At 45.5% G+C, this 23134-nt stretch overlaps 2 protein-coding genes across 10 annotated transcripts in view; one reads left to right on the top strand and one right to left on the bottom strand.

Moving 5' to 3' along the window:
- The first annotated feature begins 378 nt into the window (after positions 1 to 378).
- LOC116429996 (dicarboxylate carrier UCP2) lies at positions 379 to 16803 on the top strand. The gene is made up of 6 exons (XM_076364951.1): positions 379 to 648; positions 6356 to 6944; positions 7457 to 7572; positions 10436 to 10545; positions 12690 to 12902; positions 13767 to 16803. Exons 2-6 carry the CDS (start codon positions 6813 to 6815, stop codon positions 14150 to 14152), a joined length of 957 nt encoding a protein of 318 aa, XP_076221066.1. The 5' UTR covers positions 379 to 648; positions 6356 to 6812; the 3' UTR covers positions 14153 to 16803.
- A 1675-nt stretch (positions 16804 to 18478) lies between these two features.
- The window catches only part of LOC116429873 (cytosolic carboxypeptidase 1), a 57410-nt gene continuing 52754 nt past the window's right edge, over positions 18479 to 23134 (bottom strand). For 8 of the 9 annotated variants that reach the window (XM_076364948.1, XM_076364942.1, XM_076364944.1 and 5 more), the window contains 5 exons: positions 22580 to 22832; positions 21231 to 21355; positions 20112 to 20264; positions 19457 to 19593; positions 18479 to 18682 (listed from right to left, as the gene is read on the bottom strand). In XM_076364948.1, coding sequence (XP_076221063.1) covers positions 19482 to 19593; positions 20112 to 20264; positions 21231 to 21355; positions 22580 to 22832 — 643 coding nt within the window. In that variant the 3' untranslated portion in view covers positions 18479 to 18682; positions 19457 to 19481. The remainder of the gene's footprint in view (positions 18683 to 19456; positions 19594 to 20111; positions 20265 to 21230; positions 21356 to 22579; positions 22833 to 23134) is intronic. The other variant, XM_076364947.1, reaches the window with a different exon arrangement.

Genomic DNA, 23134 nt, shown 5'->3' with positions numbered 1-23134 from the left:
CGTGTATCCTAATTGCCCACTCTCAAGCCTCCAATTTCTAAGATCTAAATGAACGTATAACGATCTTTCCAAGAACAACAGAGCAAACTGTACAGTAAATGTCAGTAAGTCTATTGTTAAAGATACCGAGAGGGTCAAGTATCCATAGGAAAACAAGAGAATTATTCCGTTGGTAACAGGAACGCGTGAACCGTTTGCCAGTTCGCCCGTTTCGCGGAACAGCCCCCGCCCCGGCGGCCGGTGGCATGATTAGCCGCATCAACCTACGTGTTCGCGTAAAAAGTCGCGGTATATGCGGCAAAATAAATTTCCACGCCGAGCCACGGCAGTTTCCCATGGTTCAGGGGCGTACATTCCGCGGCGGGCAGCAATCCGCTCGCGAGGGGTGGCGAGCAGTCTGCGCGTGCCCCCTCGCGATGCATCTACCCCGGCATGCAGCCTGCGAGGGTATCACACCACCAACGTTCCTGGAACTTATCGATCCGGCCCGCAAGCTGAGCTTTCTTTGGCCGAGCCTGACGTCACGGTACGGCTGCTGATAGGCAGAATTCAACCGAGCTCGGCCGCCATTGGTCGAGGAGCCGGTATAAACGGTGCTTTCACGGTAACCTGTTCCAGTTGTGTTGTTATCCACTCACAGAACACTTGGTAAGTACCGTTCCGTTCGGCTTCGCCTCATCTTTTTCGGCACCATCCGCCATTCCATTGTTTTCCTCGTTTCTACATTTAATAACACCTTTTAGTCACTTGTTTACCAACTTTCCTCTTGTTTACGCAAACCCCAGTGCAATTTCCATAGACACGTCGCCTGCTTTAGGCTGACGGATCGACCGTTGACGCGTTCTTTGTTGTACGGTTAGACGAGGGATCGTTTTGTGACGTGTGTGTTCGGACGGGACGTTTGTATAATTGAAACGCCAGTTAGAAATTAATGCTGTTCTTATTCAGCTTATAATATGAGTCTTACGGTTAAAAGTTTGCTCTCAAAATATGACATAGAATAAGGGAATTCCGACTGAATATCAGATGATTTTAAGTGGACGTTTAGTGATTCATATGAAATCGAGGGTACGACGGTTAAGTACAGTGAGGTAGCCATTTTGGAATCAGAGGAACAACATTGTGTTGCTTATGAGAGGAAGCTACCTTTATTTTCTTTGGCAAACCCACTGCTTCTTCGTTTGAATATTCAAATGCCTGGGAAACGGTGATTCGGAATCGCTCGAAACATTTTCTAGCTTCAGTCGCGATTAACCCTGACATTGAACGGTGAATTTAAATTAGTCGGTTGGCTCGATGACGGTGTCGGCGTGTTGACGTCTCGGTTTCACCTTTTGTCATTCCTGAATATTCTATTCGCTAGCGACTGCGTGATCGAACGTCGAGTACTTAGGCTCGCTTCCGGTTTCGGGGATACTCCGCGAATAGGTTTCTAACGTACGAAGCTTTACACTCGCTTCTGCACGATGGCACGGCGTCGACGCGAGGAATGCCATTTTTTGAGAAGACGTACGTGGACATTCCTGCATGACCAGCGAATCCCGGTCAGATTAAAATTTCAGCGTGTCAGCGCGGCTGTTGTCTGCCCGACGCTGCGGCCTGCAACCCGACGCTGCAGTGCATATGCGCGAACCGGCTTCATCGATTCGACAAAGTAGCTAGTGTCTCCGTGGGAACTCGCACTGGTTTCTCACGATTCACCGGGAATTCCTTGGTTTTTCAACTCTGCCTATTTTTTACCTTTTTATCGCCTGAGATCTGGTTCACCTTACTCGGTCGAATGATCCGGAACAAGACTCCTACAAAGCTGAAAGCGAATGAATGTTGATACTTTGCGAGATGGAATTTCCATATTTGCAAGACTGTCGCGAGCAAATGAATGAATTACTCGAACAGCAACAGATAGCGGATAGTTTCCTTTTTTCTCGATTATTCAAGCAATTGATATATAATTCAGCTTCGTCTGCTGAAGGTTTTATATGTTTCGACGAATCTCCGTGCGCAGAGGGTTGAATCCAATCGATTTTTCTTGGCAGTCTCTCAAATCACTACTACTGACTCTGAAGTAACGAAATTATTCGAATTATTTGCTCTATATATAACCGAATTACTCATAAGAATTTTCCAAATATCAAATCGAAGACAATCATGCAAATCATGTATCAGTGGATATACAATAACGTTCAAAAATAACCGTTTTTAGAATTGAGTTCATGCCCCTTAAAAACACTGAGTGTAAAATGTAACTACATTAAATCTTTATCATAATAGAAAGCAAGCATCATTTTCTTTTTAAACACTCTAGCCGAGAATCTTTGAACATACTGAATTATTTCTAAAGAAATATGTATAAGGAATAGGTGTCCATTTTTTACAGTATCCTCTTAAAATGTGTTTCCATGTCAGAATAAGGAAAAGTTCTCAAAGCTTTTATCGTATGAAAAGAAAACTCTAAGAACGATCTGGCCTGTCGGGAACTTTTGAACGGCACTGTACGTGAAATAATGTTGAAGCGAGAGAAACGGGGACACTCCCTGGATTTGCATACATTCGATTTCAACAATAGAGACACGGAGCTGGAGCTGGAATGTTTCGTTAGCCGGTGTAACTAGTCCGCGTCGAGGATAATCAATACACTCGCACCTTTCCCGCGATCGTATCCTCTCGCGCAAGGATATCGGGAGGTACGCCGACTCGTCAAGGTTCGCCAAGGATTGTTAGAAAGGTGGATGAATTGCTCGGGACATCTTATCCGCGGTTTGCTCTCGCTAGCCGGTTCTGTCTCGTAAACAACCAGCAGGAAACGTTTCGACGTATTCAACACTGGATTTACAGACGTTTGTTCTACTAAATAGAAATAATAATTGTTTAACATTCTTTACGATTTATTTGGTTAATTGGAAACTTAACACTAGAACTACCGTACCAGTCAAAATGACTGATTTCGATTTGTTTATTTAGCGATCATTGATATCTTCGAAGCATCGAATCTTCGAAATGATTTTGAAAATAAGTAGCTTCATGTGAGTACTATAATGGATGTCTGAAGAAACTGAAAATAATCTATTGTTACAATTTTTATGGGAATTGCATATTAATCGTATTAAATGCTCGGTAGTTCTAGTTTTAAAGATTCTGTATTATTAACGATAATTCACCTCTGTTTTGCTTTCTAAAATATCACAATAATTCTTGGCAATTGCTCGAATCAAAATCGACTTGAACCGTTACTAAATAATGTTAACAACCGCATTATCCGCCGAATTGGCAGGTTTCGAGAATATAATTCATTCACTCGAGGTACTTTTCTATCGATACGAGACCTAAATGATTCTGCAGATTGATTGTTTCGCTGCAGGTCGCGCAGGAGAGCTGTTGTTTATACAAACAAAATGTTCTCTCTCCGATTATAAAATGTACGCCTCGCAGCGCGCACGGCAACGAGTGCAGCGATGCAGGCGCATGGCCGAATTCCGCGATCGATCGCATTGTTCGCGAGCGAGCGGCTCAGAGTCCCTCCGCAGAGCAACGCGGGCCGACATTACGCATTCTTCGCGGGGAAATCGGCGACAAACGCGCGGTTAGAATCGAACTTTACAATAGAAATCGGCAGTCGAAGGTTGCGAGAAGCGGTTCTCAATGTTTACGACTCCGACTTTCGTCTCGAGCGACGGTGTCGTCGGTGTCGTCCGCGTCAGTCAGTTCTTTTCAACTGAAATCGGCGTCTTCTTGAAACAAGGTGTTCAGTAATTCACGTTTCTGTCCGTTCGACTACAAGATACTCGGGATTTCTGAAATCTTTGAAACTATCGATAAGCAGACGAGTTCTCGCAATGTTTTCTGTTTACGAAACCTTCCAACGGACATCGTTCCGCTTTGCGAATCGTTAAACTCGCCGGAGCCTACGCAAATAAAGTGAAAATACAGAGGAACACGGAGTGTTGCTCTCGCCGAGGCCATTACGATCGCCGCATTTGCTCATAATTCAATGAAAACGGTGGATTCGTCGCAAATTGGCTTAGTTGTCAAACGGAAAATTTACGAAACCAGTTCACCGAAGTACAGATTTAATGGCACGCACCGCGTGACGCGACGTTGGAGTCTGAGCTACCGGTGGTACACTTTTGTCAGTGTTGAACGATCTCCGTGTCCTAGAAACAACGACACAGAGATCCGTTCCGGTATAAATAAGAAAAAAGCGAATGTATCTGCTGGGTCGTCGAAAACTGAGACGGACTTTGTACCAATCGCCAGAGGCAACGGTATTTTCCCCTTTCTTGATTCGAGATCACGCGACGGACTGACACGGGCCAGACGAAAATAATAACGATCCACGTGTTCGTTGTAAAACTGATTTTGACGCTGGAACTACGTAACCAGGCGAAACGACTGGTTAATTTGCTCGTTTCGCAATTACTGATATCTTAACAGCATCGAATACTTGAAATGGTCTTGAAGATAAATAGTTTCACTTGAATACTATAATGAATGTCCGAAGAAACCGGAAATAATATATTGTTACAGTTTTTATAGGTATTATATATTAATCGTATTAAATGCTGGGTAGTTCTAACGTTAAAAACATGGAAGGTAAAATTATCAGCACTTATATTTACCATCGAGGCAACTGAAATATCCACGACGCGAATGGTCAAGCTCCAGCACGTTTTTAACGGCGTTGTTATTAAATATATCACCGATCGTGGCTCCTCCTACGCGTATCGTGCCCTCGCAACAATTTTTCATCGTCTTCTGCGTTAAACGAAAATAGCCTCACGGCCGAAATAGCTGGCCACGAGCACGCGGCAATCAAAAGTGTATCGACTCGGTTTCTGCGTGATAACGATCTTACAGAGAGATGGTCAGACATAAAAATCTGTTCTCGAATGGAGCTCTACATATGTTACAGTATATACATACGTACCTAGAGATTAATAGCCTTCGTGGTCTTCAAAGAACTAACCAATTCTTCAAACCAACATCAATAGAACAAAACTTAATAACTGATTCTTACGTCTAGCCTTCTCCTTGCGAGCAGCTATCCAAACTCGAGCCAAATCTGCAAAGCAACATCAATAGAACAAAAAATCCATCTACAGGATTCCATCCATCCACTGTTCCCTTTGAAAGAAACTTTCTAATAACTGATTCCTATGTCTAAGCTCTTTCCTTGTGAGTAGTTATCAAAAATCGAGCCAAATCTCCAAAGCAACATCAATAGGACAAAAAATCCATCGACTGTCCCTTTTCAAGTAACTTCTTAACAACCGATTCTTACACCTAGCCCTCTCCTTGCAAGCAGCTATCCAAAATCGAGCCAAATCTCCAAAGCAACATCAATAGAACAAAAAATCCATCTGCAGGATTCCATCCATCCACTGCTCTTTTTTCAAGGAACTTCCGAACAGTCTATTCTTACGTCTAGCGCTCTCCTCGCAAGACACGAGGAATTCGGCTGCCCGGAAGAGCCGTGAACCGCGAATGTCAATGTCTCGCACGCGCCTCGCTCAGATAGCAATAGATAATTCGCTCGAGATGTTGCTCCGTCGCGACCCGCGTTATCGGACAAGATAAACCTCCGCGTCGCCGACGGGCGTCCTCTGGCTGGCCGATCTCCAATACCTTCCTCCGCGGGTTCTATTTTCGCGACGTCGATCTGCCCACGCGCGCAGCGTCGCGAGAACGTCAGAGACAGCCGACGCGTCGGCCACGGACTCGTTAAGCGAAAATTGACCGTGCGAAGAGCCATCGTCGCGAACACGACACGCGCACGCATATCTAAGTACTCGCTCATTGCCAGACGCGACGATTAGACCGCCTCGGAATCGCGACACCGGCCCGTCCTCCGCGATAATCGTGTTCGTACTCCGATAACAGTGATTCATCTGCGCGCCGATCGCTAGGGTGTCCGTTGGCGATTAGAGAACGGTGTATCGCGATACTCGGTCGTTAAACCTCGATCGAGGTCTTGGTTAGGTATCGGTTGTTTTCATGTCGACCCTGACGAGACGACTGCGAACGAAAATGTTTAACGATAGAATCACCGAGCAGCCGAACCGTCTATTTCAAAGTTCTCTATAGAAACTGTGTGGTGTACTCATTCGATTGATTTGGTCCATTGAACCTGAAGTTCATTGTCAGAACAGATGCGTTGAGTCGATCTTTCGGTATTCCCTGATTTCTCTAAGTTTCATTGGAATAAACATTTCTATTGTACAGCCTACCCATTGCGAAACAATTTTAAAAACCAATGTATCAAAGAACATTAACTTTTTTAATTATCCTCTGGACCTAACCGCATTCCGAGCGACTCGGTCACTTACCAATACTAATCCGATAATTTCTCGTGTTGCAGAAGAATAGTATGTATAAAGTACTTCACAATCAAGACATCAAACACGAGTGCTCGCGGTCAGGGGGACTGCATGCGTATCCTGATCACTTCAGGGAACCTAAAAAGCTCCGCCTTTAAATCAGCCGTTCGCCCGATGATCATCTAAAAGGTTCCTGTCCTCTGGTAGGACTCTGTACATAGTGTACATAGCAGCTTTTCTAACGAAGGATCTCGCCGAGACGAGCAGAGCAAGCTCGGTGGGCTCGTACAACGGTCACGCGGGTATTCGGAAAGGAGTCGAGAACACGAGGAGTCTCCGCTAATATTATTCCCCGCACGTATCCGACACGCACGCACCACCTAGAAGCACGCAACAAGTATATCGAAGCAGTTGCCACCCCGAAACGCAACAAAACAACGTCGACAGACCGAACAAGGGAAACGGGAGTAAAGACAAGGGGGAAGCGAGAAGAGAGAGATGAGCACGATGAAGAAACAGGCGCAGGCCAACCACCTGCCATTTTGGACCAACTTCCTGACCGCGGGCACCGCGGCCTGCATCGCTGATTTGATGACGTTCCCGTTGGACACGGCGAAAGTCAGAATGCAGGTAAATCGACGATCGACGCATTTTTCACCGGGAACTACAAACAAGTTTACGATGTTGCTCGGCGAGTGTATATTTCTGAATCTCTAACTTCTACGCCAATGTTTCTAGAGACAATAGAATGTAGAATAGATGGACCTAGTATTAACCCTTTAGTAGTTTAGTTCAATTTAACCGAATTGAGCGCGTTAAGAATATCTAGGAAAGTTAATCTTGTACGAGTAGAATCTTAAGCTTCTCGCGATCATTTTTCTTGTGTCAATGGATGCTTACAATCTATCAATCGCAATACCTGTGGAATTCAGCAAACTCGAGCGTATCAAAGATATCAAACGCAGCTTACAGCATCGGTAGTCAGACGAGTTATTTACACTCCGCTTTTGCGGGACGAGTTTAATTCGATTTACGCAGAATATTTCTCCTGCCTCGTCGATAGAGGCACCCAGTCGTCTACCTTCGGCTAGAATGTCGTACGCCGAGTCGAACAAAACCGAACGCTTTCGAAAATCTTGTAGATCGCCGGTGAGTCTGGTGCGCTGCTTGCGACGAAAAGCTCCATGCTCTCGATGAGACAAGCGCAGCCGGGCTTGTGGACGACAGTATGGAACATCGTCAGAGTGGAGGGAGCAAGGTACGTTGTTCACGATCCTAACCGTAATTTAAGAGCCACGGGGTAGGTAATAAACCATATTGAACAATTACATGATTTATGAACATAGAGTGATCGTTTGCGTACGATTCAACCGAATTCGGATGTTAATATTGTATATATCTATACATATATATATGTAATGCCGTAGGCGGTTCTCTCCGCCGGATCGATGATGCTCGATTCACGTAAATTCGCACTGGCTGATTTTTCGAATCGTAGGCCTGTCGTTGCCAGTATCTGCAATCTTGCAATCAGACCGCAGTTAAACTCTCTCTGCGATAGCGTTGCAGCTTCTTTTTTCTTTTCCGCGGTCCGATGTTCGAACGTTACGCTCGCCGTTGATCATTGTATGCCAATCAGCCGATCGAGGCTTCCGTCGCTGTCGTGTTCCACTAACGATCTAATTATACGCGAACGGATCGCGCGGGAAGCTGCGTTCGCGCTGCCAAGCGCGGGCCAAGCGCGGAACGACCGCCGAACCGATACGACTAGCCCGTGGTTTCTCGATATCTCGGGAACGAAATGGAGTAACGCGAATTGGGAATATACGTAATGTAACTAGAAGCGTACAGATCGATGAGAAGTAACATAAAGTACGATAATCGTTGGTAACGATGAGAGAATCGAGGTCGTTCCACGCTTGATCCGCGTTTGTTCGGAATAAGGGTGAACGCAGCTCGTTCCGTTCGCGTTGGAATGCTCGATTTTTGTCGCTGTTGATCGGAAAGATAGCAGAATGCACGAGAATCAATTGTCGGAAATTACGTAGCGAATCAAGTATGGCATAGTGCGCCGAGAACGACGGAACGAGATCGATCGGCGATAATCGCGGTAATGGAGTCCGATAACTTGCTATCGCGCTAGCGGCTACTCTCTCGGTTTGTTTTTATACGTTGAAACGACGCCCGCGTTCGATTACATATCCTTTTTTAGCCTCGGCTAGAGTGCCATCGGCTGTTCGTCGAATCGCGATTGTTCTTGATAGCGATGGGATTACGTGTAGTAGACGTTAATCGATTCGGTGCTAACGGAAGCTTCCTTTAATTATGTTTCGAGCGTTGCAATAGAATCGTGGATTAGAAATGAATTATTATCGTTGACATTCGATAACGGAGGCTTGAACAAAGATCACTTTATTTGATAATAGATAATCGTAGTTCAAAGGATTAACACGGAAACAAGAAAGGATTCTTATATTTCTCGTAGGAATCAGTTCGAGACGAAGATCAGTTTAAACGATTCTTTCTCTTTTCACCTTGCTCGCGACACGTCGGATCCCATCGCTACATTATTATATAACGCGCAATCGTTCGCGTGCGCGGTCTGTAACAAAGAGACACGTCTATGGCACTCCATTGTTTTTATTTCATTGTTTTTTCTCTCTCTCGCTCGCGAGATGCTTTCCCCAATCTTGCATTACGTAAGGACAGTCTTGTCCACTCTGTTTTCACGTGGAATAATGGTTATGACTATAGCAACGTCTGATCAACCCTTTACAATCGAGTGTCTTTCATATCTACAATCGAAAGATGCAAATATATCGTCTCTTTATTCAAATAAGAATTATGTATATGTATTTAACATTAGATCTACCAAATGGGCCAAAATGATGCATTCCTGTATTCTTAACAGATTCTTTTCTGAGAACTGAATGATGAAAATCGGTTTAGAAATACGCAAATTGAAGGATAAATCCATCGAAACTTCAAAAGACGCGATATTGGAGTTTCTATAGAGAAATCAGAGAATCTGAATTACTCGATAGTTCTAGTGTTAAGATGCATTTTCAGTGTTTCATGGGAACAGATCGGAATCTCTAGAAGCTAAAAAACACTCGATTGCGAAGGGTTGATAATGAAATTCGAAATCGAGACAGGGAAAAGCAGCTCGCAAGCCGAAAGGAACCCTTGACAACCGATCTTAATTTCTCTGCTTATTTTTCTCTCTTTATTTTGTTGTTGCTCAAGCTGTCTGTTTCTTTTCGAATGAACCGATTGCCGATTAAATACCGACGCACTCCTTGGTTGCGCTTTCGCCGCGTTGCATTGCCGAGAGTCTCGTTCTCTATCGTAGCCGCGTGTCCAAGCTCTCTCGTCGCAAGCTCTCTCCCCGCGGGTCTAAACGCCGAAATATCTCGGGCTCTCCCCGGGCCAGCGTTTCTCTTTTCTCTCGTGCTCCTCCGAATGTTTCAGAGACGTTGTCCGGCTTCGCCATTGATTAAAACGCGCGTGTCGGTTCACCTTTGTTCAAGACCAATGCCGCACGTGCTCTCTAGCGTCGCTTGAACGTGCCTTGATACGCGGAGCCCGCGATTGTCAAATCTCACGGGAAAACTCGCCGGGCGATCGGAATCCATATTTGTTACGATGACAATCTCACGTCCTCCCTTCGCGGAAACGGAGTAGCTTCTAACAAAAGAGAAAAGAAACGAGAATACGTAAGGGGAAACGGGAACGAAAGAGGGAAAGTGAGAGAGGGAGAGAAAGGGAGAGTGACAGAATGTTAGAGACTCGGTTTAAAGACAAATTCATTCGAATGTTCAACGCGGGGAGCAATTTCGAGAGAGATAGAGGGAGAGATAGAGAGAGAGAGAAAGTGAGAGAGTGAGAGAGAGAGAGAGTGAGAGTGAGAGAGGATACGTAGAGGACATCTAGCTAAAAGTATTAAAAGAGAAAAAAGCAGAAATCGTGAGAAAACTATATTAAAGAAACAATAAAAAAAAAAAGAGTAATCAATAAAATCAAAATACAAAAAAAAAATAAAAGAAACAAAAATGTATACCCTGGGATACGTTTGAGGGTGAATTGTGAGGGGCGGTGAGCTTGAGCGTGGGTGGTTACAGGAGCCTGTACGGAGGTCTGTCCGCGGGACTCCAGAGACAGATGTGTTTCGCCAGCATACGGTTGGGCCTCTACGACGTTGTGAAGTCACGCTACGCTGGAATCATCGACGGTACATCCAACAAACTCCTAACTTTTTTTGATTACGTAACCTCCTCTTCTTACGGTCGAAACGGGTAGAGACACACGCGCGTGCGACACGGGCCACACACGTCCATCTCTCTGTTACACGAATCCGAAGTATACCCCGGTAACGGACGCGTAAGTAACGGGCTGGTGATCCAATTACTCGTGATCACCAACCAGAAACACAACAGCAAACAATAACAGACAATTAAACTTGAAAAACTTTGAACGGCCAAACCCGAATGGCGCGCCGTGCTCGACGAAAGGATCGATCTCGGTTTCGCTGACCTCTATTGCCAACCCCTACACCTGCAATCCTTAACCCCCTTCCGGTCGAGCTATCGTGTTCGCGCGTGATCGACCACGACTTCAATTGTTTTCCTTTTTGTTTTCGTTCGATCTTCTTTTGGTTTTTCGTGTCGTGATCGTCGAGTTGGATCCGTGGGTGGACTGCGGAGTTTTTCTAAGGGTTTCGAGGCTTCCCTTCCTTTGGTAACCGGGGAATCTGATTGTTTCGGTAATGGAGGAAGTTCTTTTATTGTGGATCTTTTGGGGATATTTGCATTGCTAGAGGCACCGGTGATTGGACTGGTATCTATAGTTGATCATTTCTGAGGTGAACGTAAAAAGTTTTTGAATAGCTTCAGATTCACCATGATTTTTGCTTCATCGCACTCGACAAACGCGAAACATACAGAAACTCCGTAGTTCACGCGCGAGTTCGTTTTCCACTCGTGTACGTTTTTCACCAGTTGTTTCTGTGATCCAATGATTATATATTAAACGAAAGTGAGATAGAGATTGAGGTGGCGGGAGAAGAAAGATTATTAAGAATTCCACTTTACTTGAACCCTTTGCGGACGAAGATTCTTTGAAATATACGGAACCTTCCACAGACGAAGCTAAGTTATATATCAATCGCTTAAGTAATAGAAAACAAGGATCCTACGCGCTGATCTGTTACTGTTCGAGTAATTAAATCATTCGTTTGCGTCTCAGTCTCCAAACACGAACGGTTCATCTCGACGTTCGTCCGCAAACGGTTAATATTCGTTTTCCTTTTATTATCGATTCAATCGATTCGACTAAACTGTAGCATCCTTTCGCCCACATATTAGCCACTCGAATGCAATTGATCGTTCAACAATTGATTACTAACGCAACTTTCGTGCGTGCATCAGAGTTCCAATTCAATTCGAATTCGTTTAGCGAAGTACATACAAAGAGGCTGTCGGTACGAGCATGTTCATTTTCGTGTTTCTCTGTCAGTGCGTTAATTAACACGGCTTTCCCGGTGAATTTTCATTAACGAGCCGAATTATCCGAGAAACGCGTCGCGAACATCGCGTTCCATACTTAGCCTGTGAACGATCCACTGTAATTAACTTCCTCGACGAACCTTTCCATCCCGGGTACTTGCGTCCTGTGTTCGTCGAAGTCGTAACAATCGATTGCTACGGGGTACGCGCGATCCACGTCGATTGAAACGAAGATCTGCTAAACTTCAACGTTCACGAATATCATAGTCTAAAATTAATTTACTCATTAATAATTCCAATGTTCCGAAAACTTTCAAGAATTTCGTTGCCATACGAGGAGAGAAACGTGAATTACAGCGCCGGCGAACGTGTTAATTATCTTAATCATTTCTCGACCAAACATCTATCTTTCGAATAACGAATGATGTCTCTAGGAATCTGTCGCTTCGACTTATACCATAGTTTCAGCTTGAATCGTCAATAATGCGCACAGTTCTAGTGGATCTCGCGTACCGCAGACACATTATCGCACGCGGTTCATTGTACTCGTAGCAAGCCTCGCGAAGGAATCATTAACGAAGAGCGTCTCCACTCGAGGCAGCGTTTGATCGCAATCAAGTAAGGTAATCGAATGATCCAATGAAACGTGATTGAACCGCGCACTGCGCGATCTGTCCCCCGCCCCGCATCCCACGTATATACGATTCTTCAAACTAAAGTCCATAAAGAAAAGAATACTGTTGTATCTCGATAGAAAAACGAACAGATTAAAAAAAAAAAAACGAGAGAAATTATCGTACCAAAATTCTACTAAAAGCATGCGCCCCCCGCCAGGCTGGCCCGTTTACATCGTGGACTTTTGTCTCAACAGGTAATAACAGAAGCGGAGCGCAGAACATTTACGTGCGAATCGCCGCTGGTATCACCACCGGCGCACTGGCGGTGCTCCTTGCTCAGCCGACCGACGTCGTCAAGGTCCGCCTGCAGGCCGCCGGTAGCGGACGATCATCGACGAGATACAGCTCGACCCTGCAGGCGTACAAGAACATCGTTGCCGAGGAAGGGACGCGGGGCCTTTGGAAAGGTGCGATTTTCAGCGCGGGCTAAGGTACCGCCAGTTGCAGGGAACTTGGCACTCGCGACGCATAGGGGCGGAGACAGTCGCTCCGAGACCTCCAATCGCGAGTCGCTCCGAGAACGCCTCGGCCAGTCCGGCGTGCGCCTTCGAGTCTGACCACTTAGACGAGAGTGCCAGGTTCGCTGCAACGGACGACAGTGGAGGTGTCACGTTAGCGAATAATGGGATTTAGACAGTCGAATGTTGCGAGTGGAACAGTCCACTTATCTCTCTTCACTTTTGAACCAATGCTTGGCTAACGAGGGACCTCTGCACCTTGCAAACTATTCGTTGCTAGCATTGTTTACTCAATCCTAGTACCTAAAAGATCACTGAACTCTAAAGTCAAAATCACACGCTACCCTTCAATGCTTGAAACCTTGAAAATAACCGATCTCTCATGCCAACGTAAGACTCTCCAAGAGCAGCTCCTTGTTTCAACTGTTCCATCCTAGACGTTTCCAAAAGAAATCATGTCTAACGCAGAACTCATTAACCAGTTGACTGTGGAATTTTGGAAAATCGAAAAATAGAGCGTGTACTCGTCGAACGCAGGACGAATGCACGTAGAGTATATTTGAATGAAAGATCAAAGCGAAACAAAGAATCACATGTTTATGTGAAAAAATCAAGAATTCGTCGCTGAAAGAATTAGTATCAAGCTTTACGATGAAGTGTACTCGTCAAACACAGTTAACTGATTAACAGAGACAGTCTCTCCAGTTTCCATAATCAACCATCCAGCGATAACCCTCGACAACACTCATAACCTAAAGAATGATCCTTTATCGCGATAAACGCGAAAGTCTAACCGCGCTCTCGTCGATCCAGGGACAATGCCCAACGTGTCGAGGAACGCGATCGTGAACGTGGCGGAGATCGTCTGCTACGACAGCATCAAGGACAAGATCCTCGACTCGGGGTACATGCGGGACGGGATCCCCTGCCACGTGACGGCCGCGGTCGCCGCAGGACTCTGCACCACGCTGGTCGCTAGTCCTGTGGACGTGGTGAAGACGCGCTACATGAACTCGTCCCCGGGCGAGTACAAGGGCGTCAGGGAATGCGCGGTGCGCATGTTCCGCAAAGAGGGCCCGTCGGCTTTCTACAAAGGCTTCGTGCCCAGCTTCACGCGCCTCGTGTCCTGGAACATCATCCTCTGGATCACCTACGAGCAGTTCAAGATCCACTTGGCGAAGAAGATCGACGACCAGTGAATCGACCGACCGACAGCACACCCGTCGGATTCACATTTAATCGAATCCAATCGCAGCTTCTTGATCTGTACTCTGTACCGCTGTAGCGTAGGGATGGGAGAGTGTCCTTCGAGTATTCTCTAGAGTTCCGTGTTGTTCGTGGCGGGACCCTCGCCTGCCGTCGCTCGCCCTTTCATCCAGCGATCGTTTATTCTTCGCGATGCATTCTCCGCGAACGTCGAGGAACGAAATATAGGGTAGAGTGAATCGGATCGTAGAGTAAATGACATAGAAATGAGAATCGACTAGATATTCTCGGTATCGGACAATTATATTTCTCACTTATTTCCTGTTTGCGAGACTTCGAAATTACTGTTCACTTTTTATCCTATCATTTCTACCCTATCCGATAAAGTAATATTCTTTACACGTCGTACTTTGTACTGAAATTATGCTGAAATCTATATTTTTGAATACTTTTATGTCACGTGAGTTTCCTTTATTCCAAAGTCGACGAAACGTTCGAACGATTGTTCTTTCTTTCGGATTTTGTTCACTACATTAGTTGCATCTTGAGAAACAGATGTTTACTGAAATGATCTTGATCCTCCACTTTTGTTCGAGCAGTGCATCGCACGCGTTCATTCGACGTTTCTACTATACTTGAGCGACGATCGTTGGATTGCGCGTCAAGTCTCCAACAAACTCTGACGCTCAAACGAGAATCTGCACGCAGCCCGCCTAAGATTCCGCTTTTCTTCCCGATACGTGTTCGTGTGTAACGATTCCTCGTAGAATTCTTGCCTGTGCATCCGTAGAGGAGCCTCCCCATCGAGAAAACAGACTCCGGTAACGTGAACCGGTCGTACGATAGACGAAACCATTCTTTTCCCTTTACGATACCCCTAGGTTGACGTGTCAGAGGATTGAAGCGCACTTTATTTAGTATTTAACGCTTGACTTGGTTGCAAGCGACGGCAGCCAGTTCTCCCATCCATCGTTGTACCCTTTACTTTCTTCTCCGTAGACGCGAGCGTGCGCGCATTCGACGATATCTCTTGTCAGTCGAAAATCGGTACCACAAAGTCTCAACTAAATTCGAAAATCGCATCCAACTGGAAATCGGAACGTTTGCTAAACGAAAACGGAGGAACAGGTGAACGAACGGACGCAACGCAGGTTGAAAGTTTGCAACCCTTCCGCTTGTCAACGGCCGAGGTGTGCGAATACGTTAAGCTAACGTTGCGCGCGTCCGAGGGACGATTAAAGTAATTCATTTATAAACTAGAGTGTAAACGAAGTTTCTCAATAGCGGTTTCCAAAGGTACTCGATTATCCTGCGACTATTCGAAACGATTCAACCGGCACGCGTCCGTTCGTCCCGAATCTCCGTCCGACGGAATGCGCGCGCGATCTATATCCTAGGAATCTCTCGGTAACGCATAACGAAACATTTTCGGCTACGTAAGTCAGTGTTAGTGGCAACACTCGTAGACAATAGGAAACGAAGAAAACGTAAGAAAAAGAAACAAAAACAGGAGGACAGACGAAGTTTTCGAATCTGTATTATTAACGATACGACGTAACGCCAGACCGACAATAAGGCTCCAGCATTTGACGATGTCGAGGATCTGTTGAGGAGTACACATGAAACCTGCAATCGTGTTCCGAATGATTTCCCGATTTTCCTAGACTCCGATCAAATCGTTCCACGCGGCCGTCGCCGGCCCACCGAGCTGCACGAGGATCCTCCGCTGATTAGAATTGTAATCGATTAACCTTAAGTTACACACGCGCGGACGTTCGTAATTAGTTTCTCCGTCGTGGCCGGGTAATAAACGTTTTTTCGATGAACGCGATCGGATCGTTCGCGGCATCTGGTTTCGGGTCAATTAACGTTGCACAGGGCACAATTTTAATCGAACCTCGGTCTCGCCTCTCGAGGCTCTGCCGATCGACTCCGGCATCGAAACGCCGATCATTTCTCTTGCCTCAAGCCTTCGTTTCGTATATCGACGGAATATCCAACGCTGCTTTTTCATTTGCGTCGTTTCGAAACGCTCTAGTTTGGTCCACGACTCTCGCGAAATCCGTGTTTCGTAAATCGCCGATACTCGTTAACGATTAGACCGATACAAACGATTTGATTTATCGGGAAACGCGATCCTTGTTGACCGAGTTCTACGTTGACTCTACATTATTAGTTGATTGTTCATTCGACTGCCTCCGGTTCTCAACAGAAACTGCGGACTAGGACGACGCTCTTGGATTGAATATTACTCACCCCCTAATGGAACGTATCGTAGTGTGAATGAATTAGCGGGTGAAGCGCCGAGGAACGCTTCACCGGTTTTTAAGCAAATCCACGTTCCTGATCGACAAATTTCGAAACGCACGCTACCGGCCGAAAGTTTCAAACGAAATCGGTTTGAATATATGTTACTGATTTCCTACGAATGAGAATTAACCGTTTCAAAGGCCGTTTTTTTAAATATTAACTCGTTGAATGCCACGGGAGTCACCGGTGATTCCTGATCAATCGAATTATTGTAATTCAGTCAATTAAACGATCAGTATTTGCAAATATTTTTATATCACGAGTAATGCTGTCTAACTCTGCGACATTCGGCAAGATGAGCCTGCAGTAGTAATAAAACGATTCAACGAAACCATTCGATGTTACGTTGCTTTCATTTTGTCTATTTTGCTACGCGAAATCGTGCATTCAACGTGTTAGCCACGAGTTCGAAGGGAACTCGACCGTACTCCACCGACTAATCGCCGAGCAGTGTGTTCGATTCGAAATTTTTGACCAGTAGTGTTATACACGTCGGCGTTAAGATTTTAATCGAACGTTTTTAGCATTCGGACGGGACGCCAGTTGCACGGGGATTGACGTGATCCGCCGTTTTTCTAGATCCTTAGACCGCTGGTCCAACCATCCTTCGACGCGCCCCTCGAAGATCTCCGCGGTAGATCGACTGAACATTTGTACGCGTACATACGATACTTCGATTTTACACGTTTCTAACGTCGAAGGTAGAACTTTTACACACGACTCGTTTTCTCATCGCTACCACGAAGACAGTTCCCAGCTTGAACCGTGCAAAACTATCCGCGCATTTTTCCTTCAGTTTCCGAACATTCAACTCGTCGCGCGCACACGTCCAGAAATCGAGCTTGCACCCTTTGCTGAACTCCCGCGGCTCCGCCCGATAGGATAATTCCGATTCCACCCTGTCCGAGATTCTGCGAAACGCATCGGCCACCGTTCACACGCGCCCGCTTTCGATCAGCTTGCAGTCGGAGACGCGAGCGCGCGCCGGCTCGAACCGAATTCGGCGGAACACGCGCGGCGATCTCTGTGTTGACAACCTTGTAGAAGACTGACTTAATTAAGCGTCGATTGTAAGCCGAGCAAGTGCGTGTATGCTTCGAATTTATTCAACGGATTTACTCGTAGATCGTAGGGTCGCGTGTTTCACCCCCGCGCACCGTTCCGGCGACCGCGAATTCTGAAATTCGATGGATCCCATTGGACATTCGCGTTCGATTCGATGAGAAAATTCATTTGCAACTCGATTTTAACGACGGATTAACAGTGTTTCAAGTATAATTGGCAAGGAACGATGAAATTGCGACGAACGGTGCGCGAGGGTCGGAGTTTCTGCGAACTTGGAGCAAATTTTTACGATCACCCGTTCACTTTGCACCTCTCGAAGTTCAATACTGTTTCACTCGCGTTTTACCCTTTCGCTGATCGAATCTTTGATTCCTATCTTTCCGTTACAATGAATTCCATCGAAAGTTACTCGATCCGCCGTTGAAAAGAAGAAGATTCTCTTACCTTAAGATTCCAAATTTACCGCGCGTGACACGCGTGTCTCGATAAGAATTCGTTTTTCGACGCATGTGTTAAGCCGAGGATGTAGCATGTTTCAGTAAAAGGCGAAAGGGTTACCATACGTTCGCAGAAAGGAGCGTCGACCCGGTTTGAAACGATGCGAGTCGTTCGACCGGGACTCGAGTCTCCTTTCGAGTCTTCTATTCGGTTGTTCAGGTCGCTTGATCCCGGTTTCTTGCGCAATAATTCATCGAATCACAGAAGAATCGTAACTGATTCGCGTCGGTTTCGAAACCTTGCGTCCACGATGCTCAAAAATAGAACGGAAGTTCCGATTTCGAGAAACGACAGCGGAGACATCCAGCGAAAACAGACACACGCGACGCGAAGTTCATTTACGAAGCGTATAAAAGACGAGGCTTCGGTTCTAGGTAGGATAAATTATATTCGGTAGGGGATTAGCTTGATATTTGTTACGAGTTTTAAATAAAAATCCATCAAAGTGTACAGAATACCCGTAGCACTTGTTTTATTTCGGGACGATTAACCTGTACAGCGTCGTTCCGGCCGTGCGAACGATGCGCCGCGCGGACATGTCGCGGTCTTCCTTCTACGCCTCGCACTCGGACTCCTCTAATTCGCAGCTGGACGATATCTCGCCGCCCATACATCCTGATTCCTCGGAAATGCCTTCTCCCATTGGGATCCTGGAACCGGAATTCAAATATGAATCCGCTCGTCGCAGCTGCGCCGCAATTCGCTGGAACTTTAACGAAGAAACATAGAAACTTCAAGCGTGTTTGAGATATTCAGGAAGATTATGCTCAACGAGTTCAGGTTCAGTCGATAACAAGGAATCATTGGGATTACTAGATTGCGGATATTCATTGTTTAACGACGGTTTTCTGGGGAAAACAGCGTATCAACTAGAAAAATGTTGCATCTGAAAGTGCAGCTGAAAGTGATGCGATAGCTTTAACGCTTTGTCACTCGAATTCAGGTAACGCAATTCTTTTTGTAGCGTATCGAAAGAACCGAATATTATCTGGTGTATCAGATACAAGATACTAGAGCAATCGTTCTAAAGAATCTCGACTTTCTAATTTCTGCTTTATTAAGAAAACTGTTTCGACGCATAGAAGTCTCGATAAATGCTTGCTTGCCAAAGTGTTAAATTGCAATGTTGATTTTCATGGAGTATACACGAGAATTTAGAACAGTCGTTACTTCAGAAAATTGATAACCTAACATGAAATAAACGTTGTTTATTCCGATATGATAGAATCCGCAATCTAGCGAAGATTAATTGGACATGCCTCAGGTAAAATCGTAGCATGCGCAACGTTAGAGAAAGGATGTTAGTATTTCATTGTTCCACGGTTATCGAGTTATTCAAGGAGCATAGACTTTCGCGTCTGTTAGTGGTTTCAAGTGAGAACTCGGTTACTAAAGTCTTCCTTGGAAAGGTAAGACGGTCTTGCCTTAAATCGTCTACAGATTCGTTCGCTAAGGAATCGCGGCGGTATGGAACAGCGCCGGTCTGTCCTGAATGCATTTCTGAATCTTTTTCGAATTCTCGGAAACGCATTTCCGTGGACAGCATGCTTCCTCCAGCGACCTGCACTCAAGAACACGTTTTCATCCGCATTACTCGTCACTCGAAACGACAGCGCAGCTCGAAATCGACTCTACAAATCGCAACGGGCAAGCTCAATGATCAATAAATTTGTGCCATTCCCGAAATCTCAAGCTCGTGACTTCAATCAGCTGTAACATTGTTCGTTCCGTTAAAATCGTGAATCATCGAGTCGGAAACAAGATGCGTGACATTTCTATTGGAAAGTATCTTCTTTAATAAACAGTATCATTCGAATCTTCACGAATCATGTGTTATTTACGTCTCTGTGCCCAATAAATTATAGTCCTGGAATCAACGCTAGAATCACCAAGCAATCGAGCCGAATTTTTTGTTTATCGATATCTTAGTTTACTTATATTTCAATTTAGCTGTTACTAAATTAATTTGTTCAACAATTTCTCAGAAGCCTGGTAGTTCTAGCGCCAACAGTCGTAAAGATCATTAGCATATGCATAAAAGAACGGTCGTAACCAAGACTACCTCGTTTCTCAACGTACTTATCAATTCCCCAATCGTGGCTGCACTCGTTCATCATCGACAATGCCTGACAGAAATCCTGGCCGACCGCTTTCAGGTGTTTCGTGTCGAGATGCAAGCCAGCCAACGCTCCCTGGTCGCATCCGCAGAAGCTGGTCTCCATCGTGTAGCTTCTGCAAGCAGGAATTTCATTGAAAAAATGCTGAGAGATGATGTTAACGTTAGAACGAATCCATCCGTTTCATTAAAATCAGAGGTTGGGAAGCAGTAATGGTATCGGTTTCGGTTCTCGAAACAGTTACGAATAACAGTTAGCATTTCATTTCGGCTCTCCATAACTGTATCAGCCGAAACCGATACACAACCGTTTCGAACAGTTACTTCCGCAGCCTTTTGAATCCTTGTTTAAAAGAATTTGCGATACAACTACTTTGCCATCGATAATCTCTTAAAGAAAGGAAAATTCTGGGCACTGTCTATGTCTCCTCTAAATTCTAATAATGGATAACAGACGAACGTTCTATTCAAATTCACAAGAATCGAATATTATTCACGCTTGTTAAATTCTGTTTAACACTAGAACTACCGAGCATTTAATACGATTAATATGCAATTCCTATAAAACCTGTAACAATAGACTATTTTCAGTTTCTTCAGACATTCATTATAGTACTCAAATGAAACTACTTTCAAAACCATTTCGAATATTCAATGCTTCGAAGATATCAATAACTGCTAAACGAAAAAATCGAAACCAGTCATCCTGACTGGTACGGTATCTAGTGTTAACCCTTTGCACTCGGAAGTATTTCGTTAGCAATACTTAACATTTTCTAACTAGACAAAGACGATGGTTTATTTTAAACGAATTCAAAGAGAAATCACAGGAAAATTGAGAAACAAAGCTTGTTTATCTCAATATTTCCCGATACATAGTTCAATATCAAATATTAAATTTTCTAATTTTACTGTGTCAAATCGAATGGTGACTGAGAGTCACCGCTCGAGTGCAAAGGGTTAAACTCCTCGCCGCGAGTCCGACGCGTTGTTCGAAGGCGAGGGGTTAAATCAGCGTCGCGTGAAGCAACGCTCGAACGGGGATGAGAGCGTGTCTATCGCGGAATCGTTGCGAGACGTACCTCGAAACGCCTAGCTGCCGCCATATGGCTACCCTGGCGGTGGACTCCTTGTTCCTCTCGACCTTGAACGAGCACAGTGGCAACGCGAACGCCGGGGATATCCTTTGCATGAGGTGCGGCAACATCTGAAACGCAGATGCATCACTGCGGGGCTCGCTCGCTCGCACGCACGCGATCTACGTTCGCCGCTTTCGTTCTCGCGGGGATTCTCTCGCGAGTGCACTTTCGATCTTTAAACCTCTCCCCGTGGAAACTGAAACGAGCCTCGAAACTGGCGAGCTATCCGGTGTCTCTGGCTATCGTAAATCGCGAGCCAATCACTCTACGATCGAGTCTCTCGATTCCCTATATTATTTCGAGGTCAACTGTCTGAACTTTATACTTGACTTTCTCATATAGGCAAGGGTTTAACCCCTTCTGTTCGAGTGATGACGGAGACTTCGAGGTTCGATATGTAAAATTGAAAACTGCAAATGAAGAATTTAGTTATCTAAGTGACGACAGATTGATGTAGCTTCTCGCCTAGGATTCCGTATATTATTTCGAGGTCGACTATCTGAACTTTATACTTGACTTTCTCATATAGGCAAGGGTTTAACCCCTTCTGTTCGAGTGATGACGGAGACTTCGAGGTTCGATATGTAAAATTGAAAACTGCAAATGAAGAATTTAGTTATCTAAGTGACGACAGATTGATGTAGCTTCTCGCCTAGGATTCCGTATATTATTTCGAGGTCGACTATCTGAACTTTATACTTGACTTTCTTATATAGGCAAGGGGTTAACCGTTCGAGTGTCGCTATGACGGAGACTTCGAGGTTCGATATGTAAAATTGAAAGCTGCAAATGAAGAATATAGTTATCCAAATGACAGATTGATAGCTTCTCGCTTCTAGCGTTTGGAACTTCGATGCATCTGGCTTTTTGTTAATAGTCAACACTTTCGGAAGTTTGAACAGGGTTGATAGACACTCATTCGGTAAGAGCGTCCTACATCGTCTCATCAAATCCTCACCGAACTGAAATAATTAAGCAAATGAACTGTTCCTAAGTTCCCCGGTCGCCGATAGAACGAATCCTCGAATAAGTCGGTGGAACGTCGGCGAAACCCGCAGAACCGGCCACTGGAAATTAGTCGAACGAACGAACGGAGCATTCCCCGTAATTACAGCCACTAAAGACGGCGATCGCGGGGCCGGCCGTTTAATCGATCGTAAATCGCGTACGGCAGATCGCGCTAGATGAACCGTTCGTCGGTCGGTGCGCGCGGCGCGAGGTGGTCGTCTGCGGCGCGCAACGCGTGCGATCTAAAAATAATACACCTAGCCTGATCCTCTTTCGTCCCTTACCAAATACTGCACCGGCTGGTCCGGTTTCGCCCTGTCCGCGGCGCTCCAAGAACCCGACCTTGAGCAACCGAAGAGAAACACGTTCTTCCTCCGTGAATGGCCGTGATAGTCGACGAAAACATGGGGAGGCCGCTGCAGCACCCTCGTGCAGTACTCCATCAGGCCCTTCGTGTGGTAGATCACCGGATGGAGCACCCGGTTCGGGTTGCTCCACCGTCTGTTCAGGTCCTCGTTAGTTAATCCGTATCGATTACTGTAATCAATCGGGAAAATATACTCGTTAACTCGCACTCTCGTAACCGTTCGTGGAAAGGACGGAGGGTATTACAATGTCCGAGCAGCGAGGCGACCCACCGAGCCGATAAATATCATGTGTTTTTATCGCGGGACGGGTACACGCAACGGCCGGTGCCGATAAGTAATTGGACGGCCGCCGCGGAACGATCGAGGAGCCTTTGTTGTTCGGCTGCTGCGTGAATACATTGAAGAACTGTGCTGTATACTGGTGACTCTAACAGTGATCTTTGTACCCGGTTTTCCTAGGCTCTCGCTAGT

The sequence above is a fragment of the Nomia melanderi genome, chromosome 2, assembly GCF_051020985.1.
Source record: "Nomia melanderi isolate GNS246 chromosome 2, iyNomMela1, whole genome shotgun sequence".
In the NCBI taxonomy this organism is placed as follows: Eukaryota; Metazoa; Arthropoda; class Insecta; order Hymenoptera; family Halictidae; genus Nomia; species Nomia melanderi.
The sequence above is the reverse complement of the archived record's forward strand: the minus strand, read 5'-3'. Positions and strand labels throughout refer to the sequence as shown.

Excerpts from the sequence above, each read along its gene's own strand:
- LOC116429996 (XM_076364951.1), top strand. The coding sequence starts at position 6,813 with ATGAGCACGATGAAGAAACAGGCGCAGGCCAACCACCTGCCATTTTGG. Across the intron at positions 6,945-7,456 it reads CGGCGAAAGTCAGAATGCAG|ATCGCCGGTGAGTCTGGTGC; the intron begins GTAAATCGACGA and ends AAAATCTTGTAG. Across the intron at positions 12,903-13,766 it reads GACGCGGGGCCTTTGGAAAG|GGACAATGCCCAACGTGTCG; the intron begins GTGCGATTTTCA and ends TCGTCGATCCAG.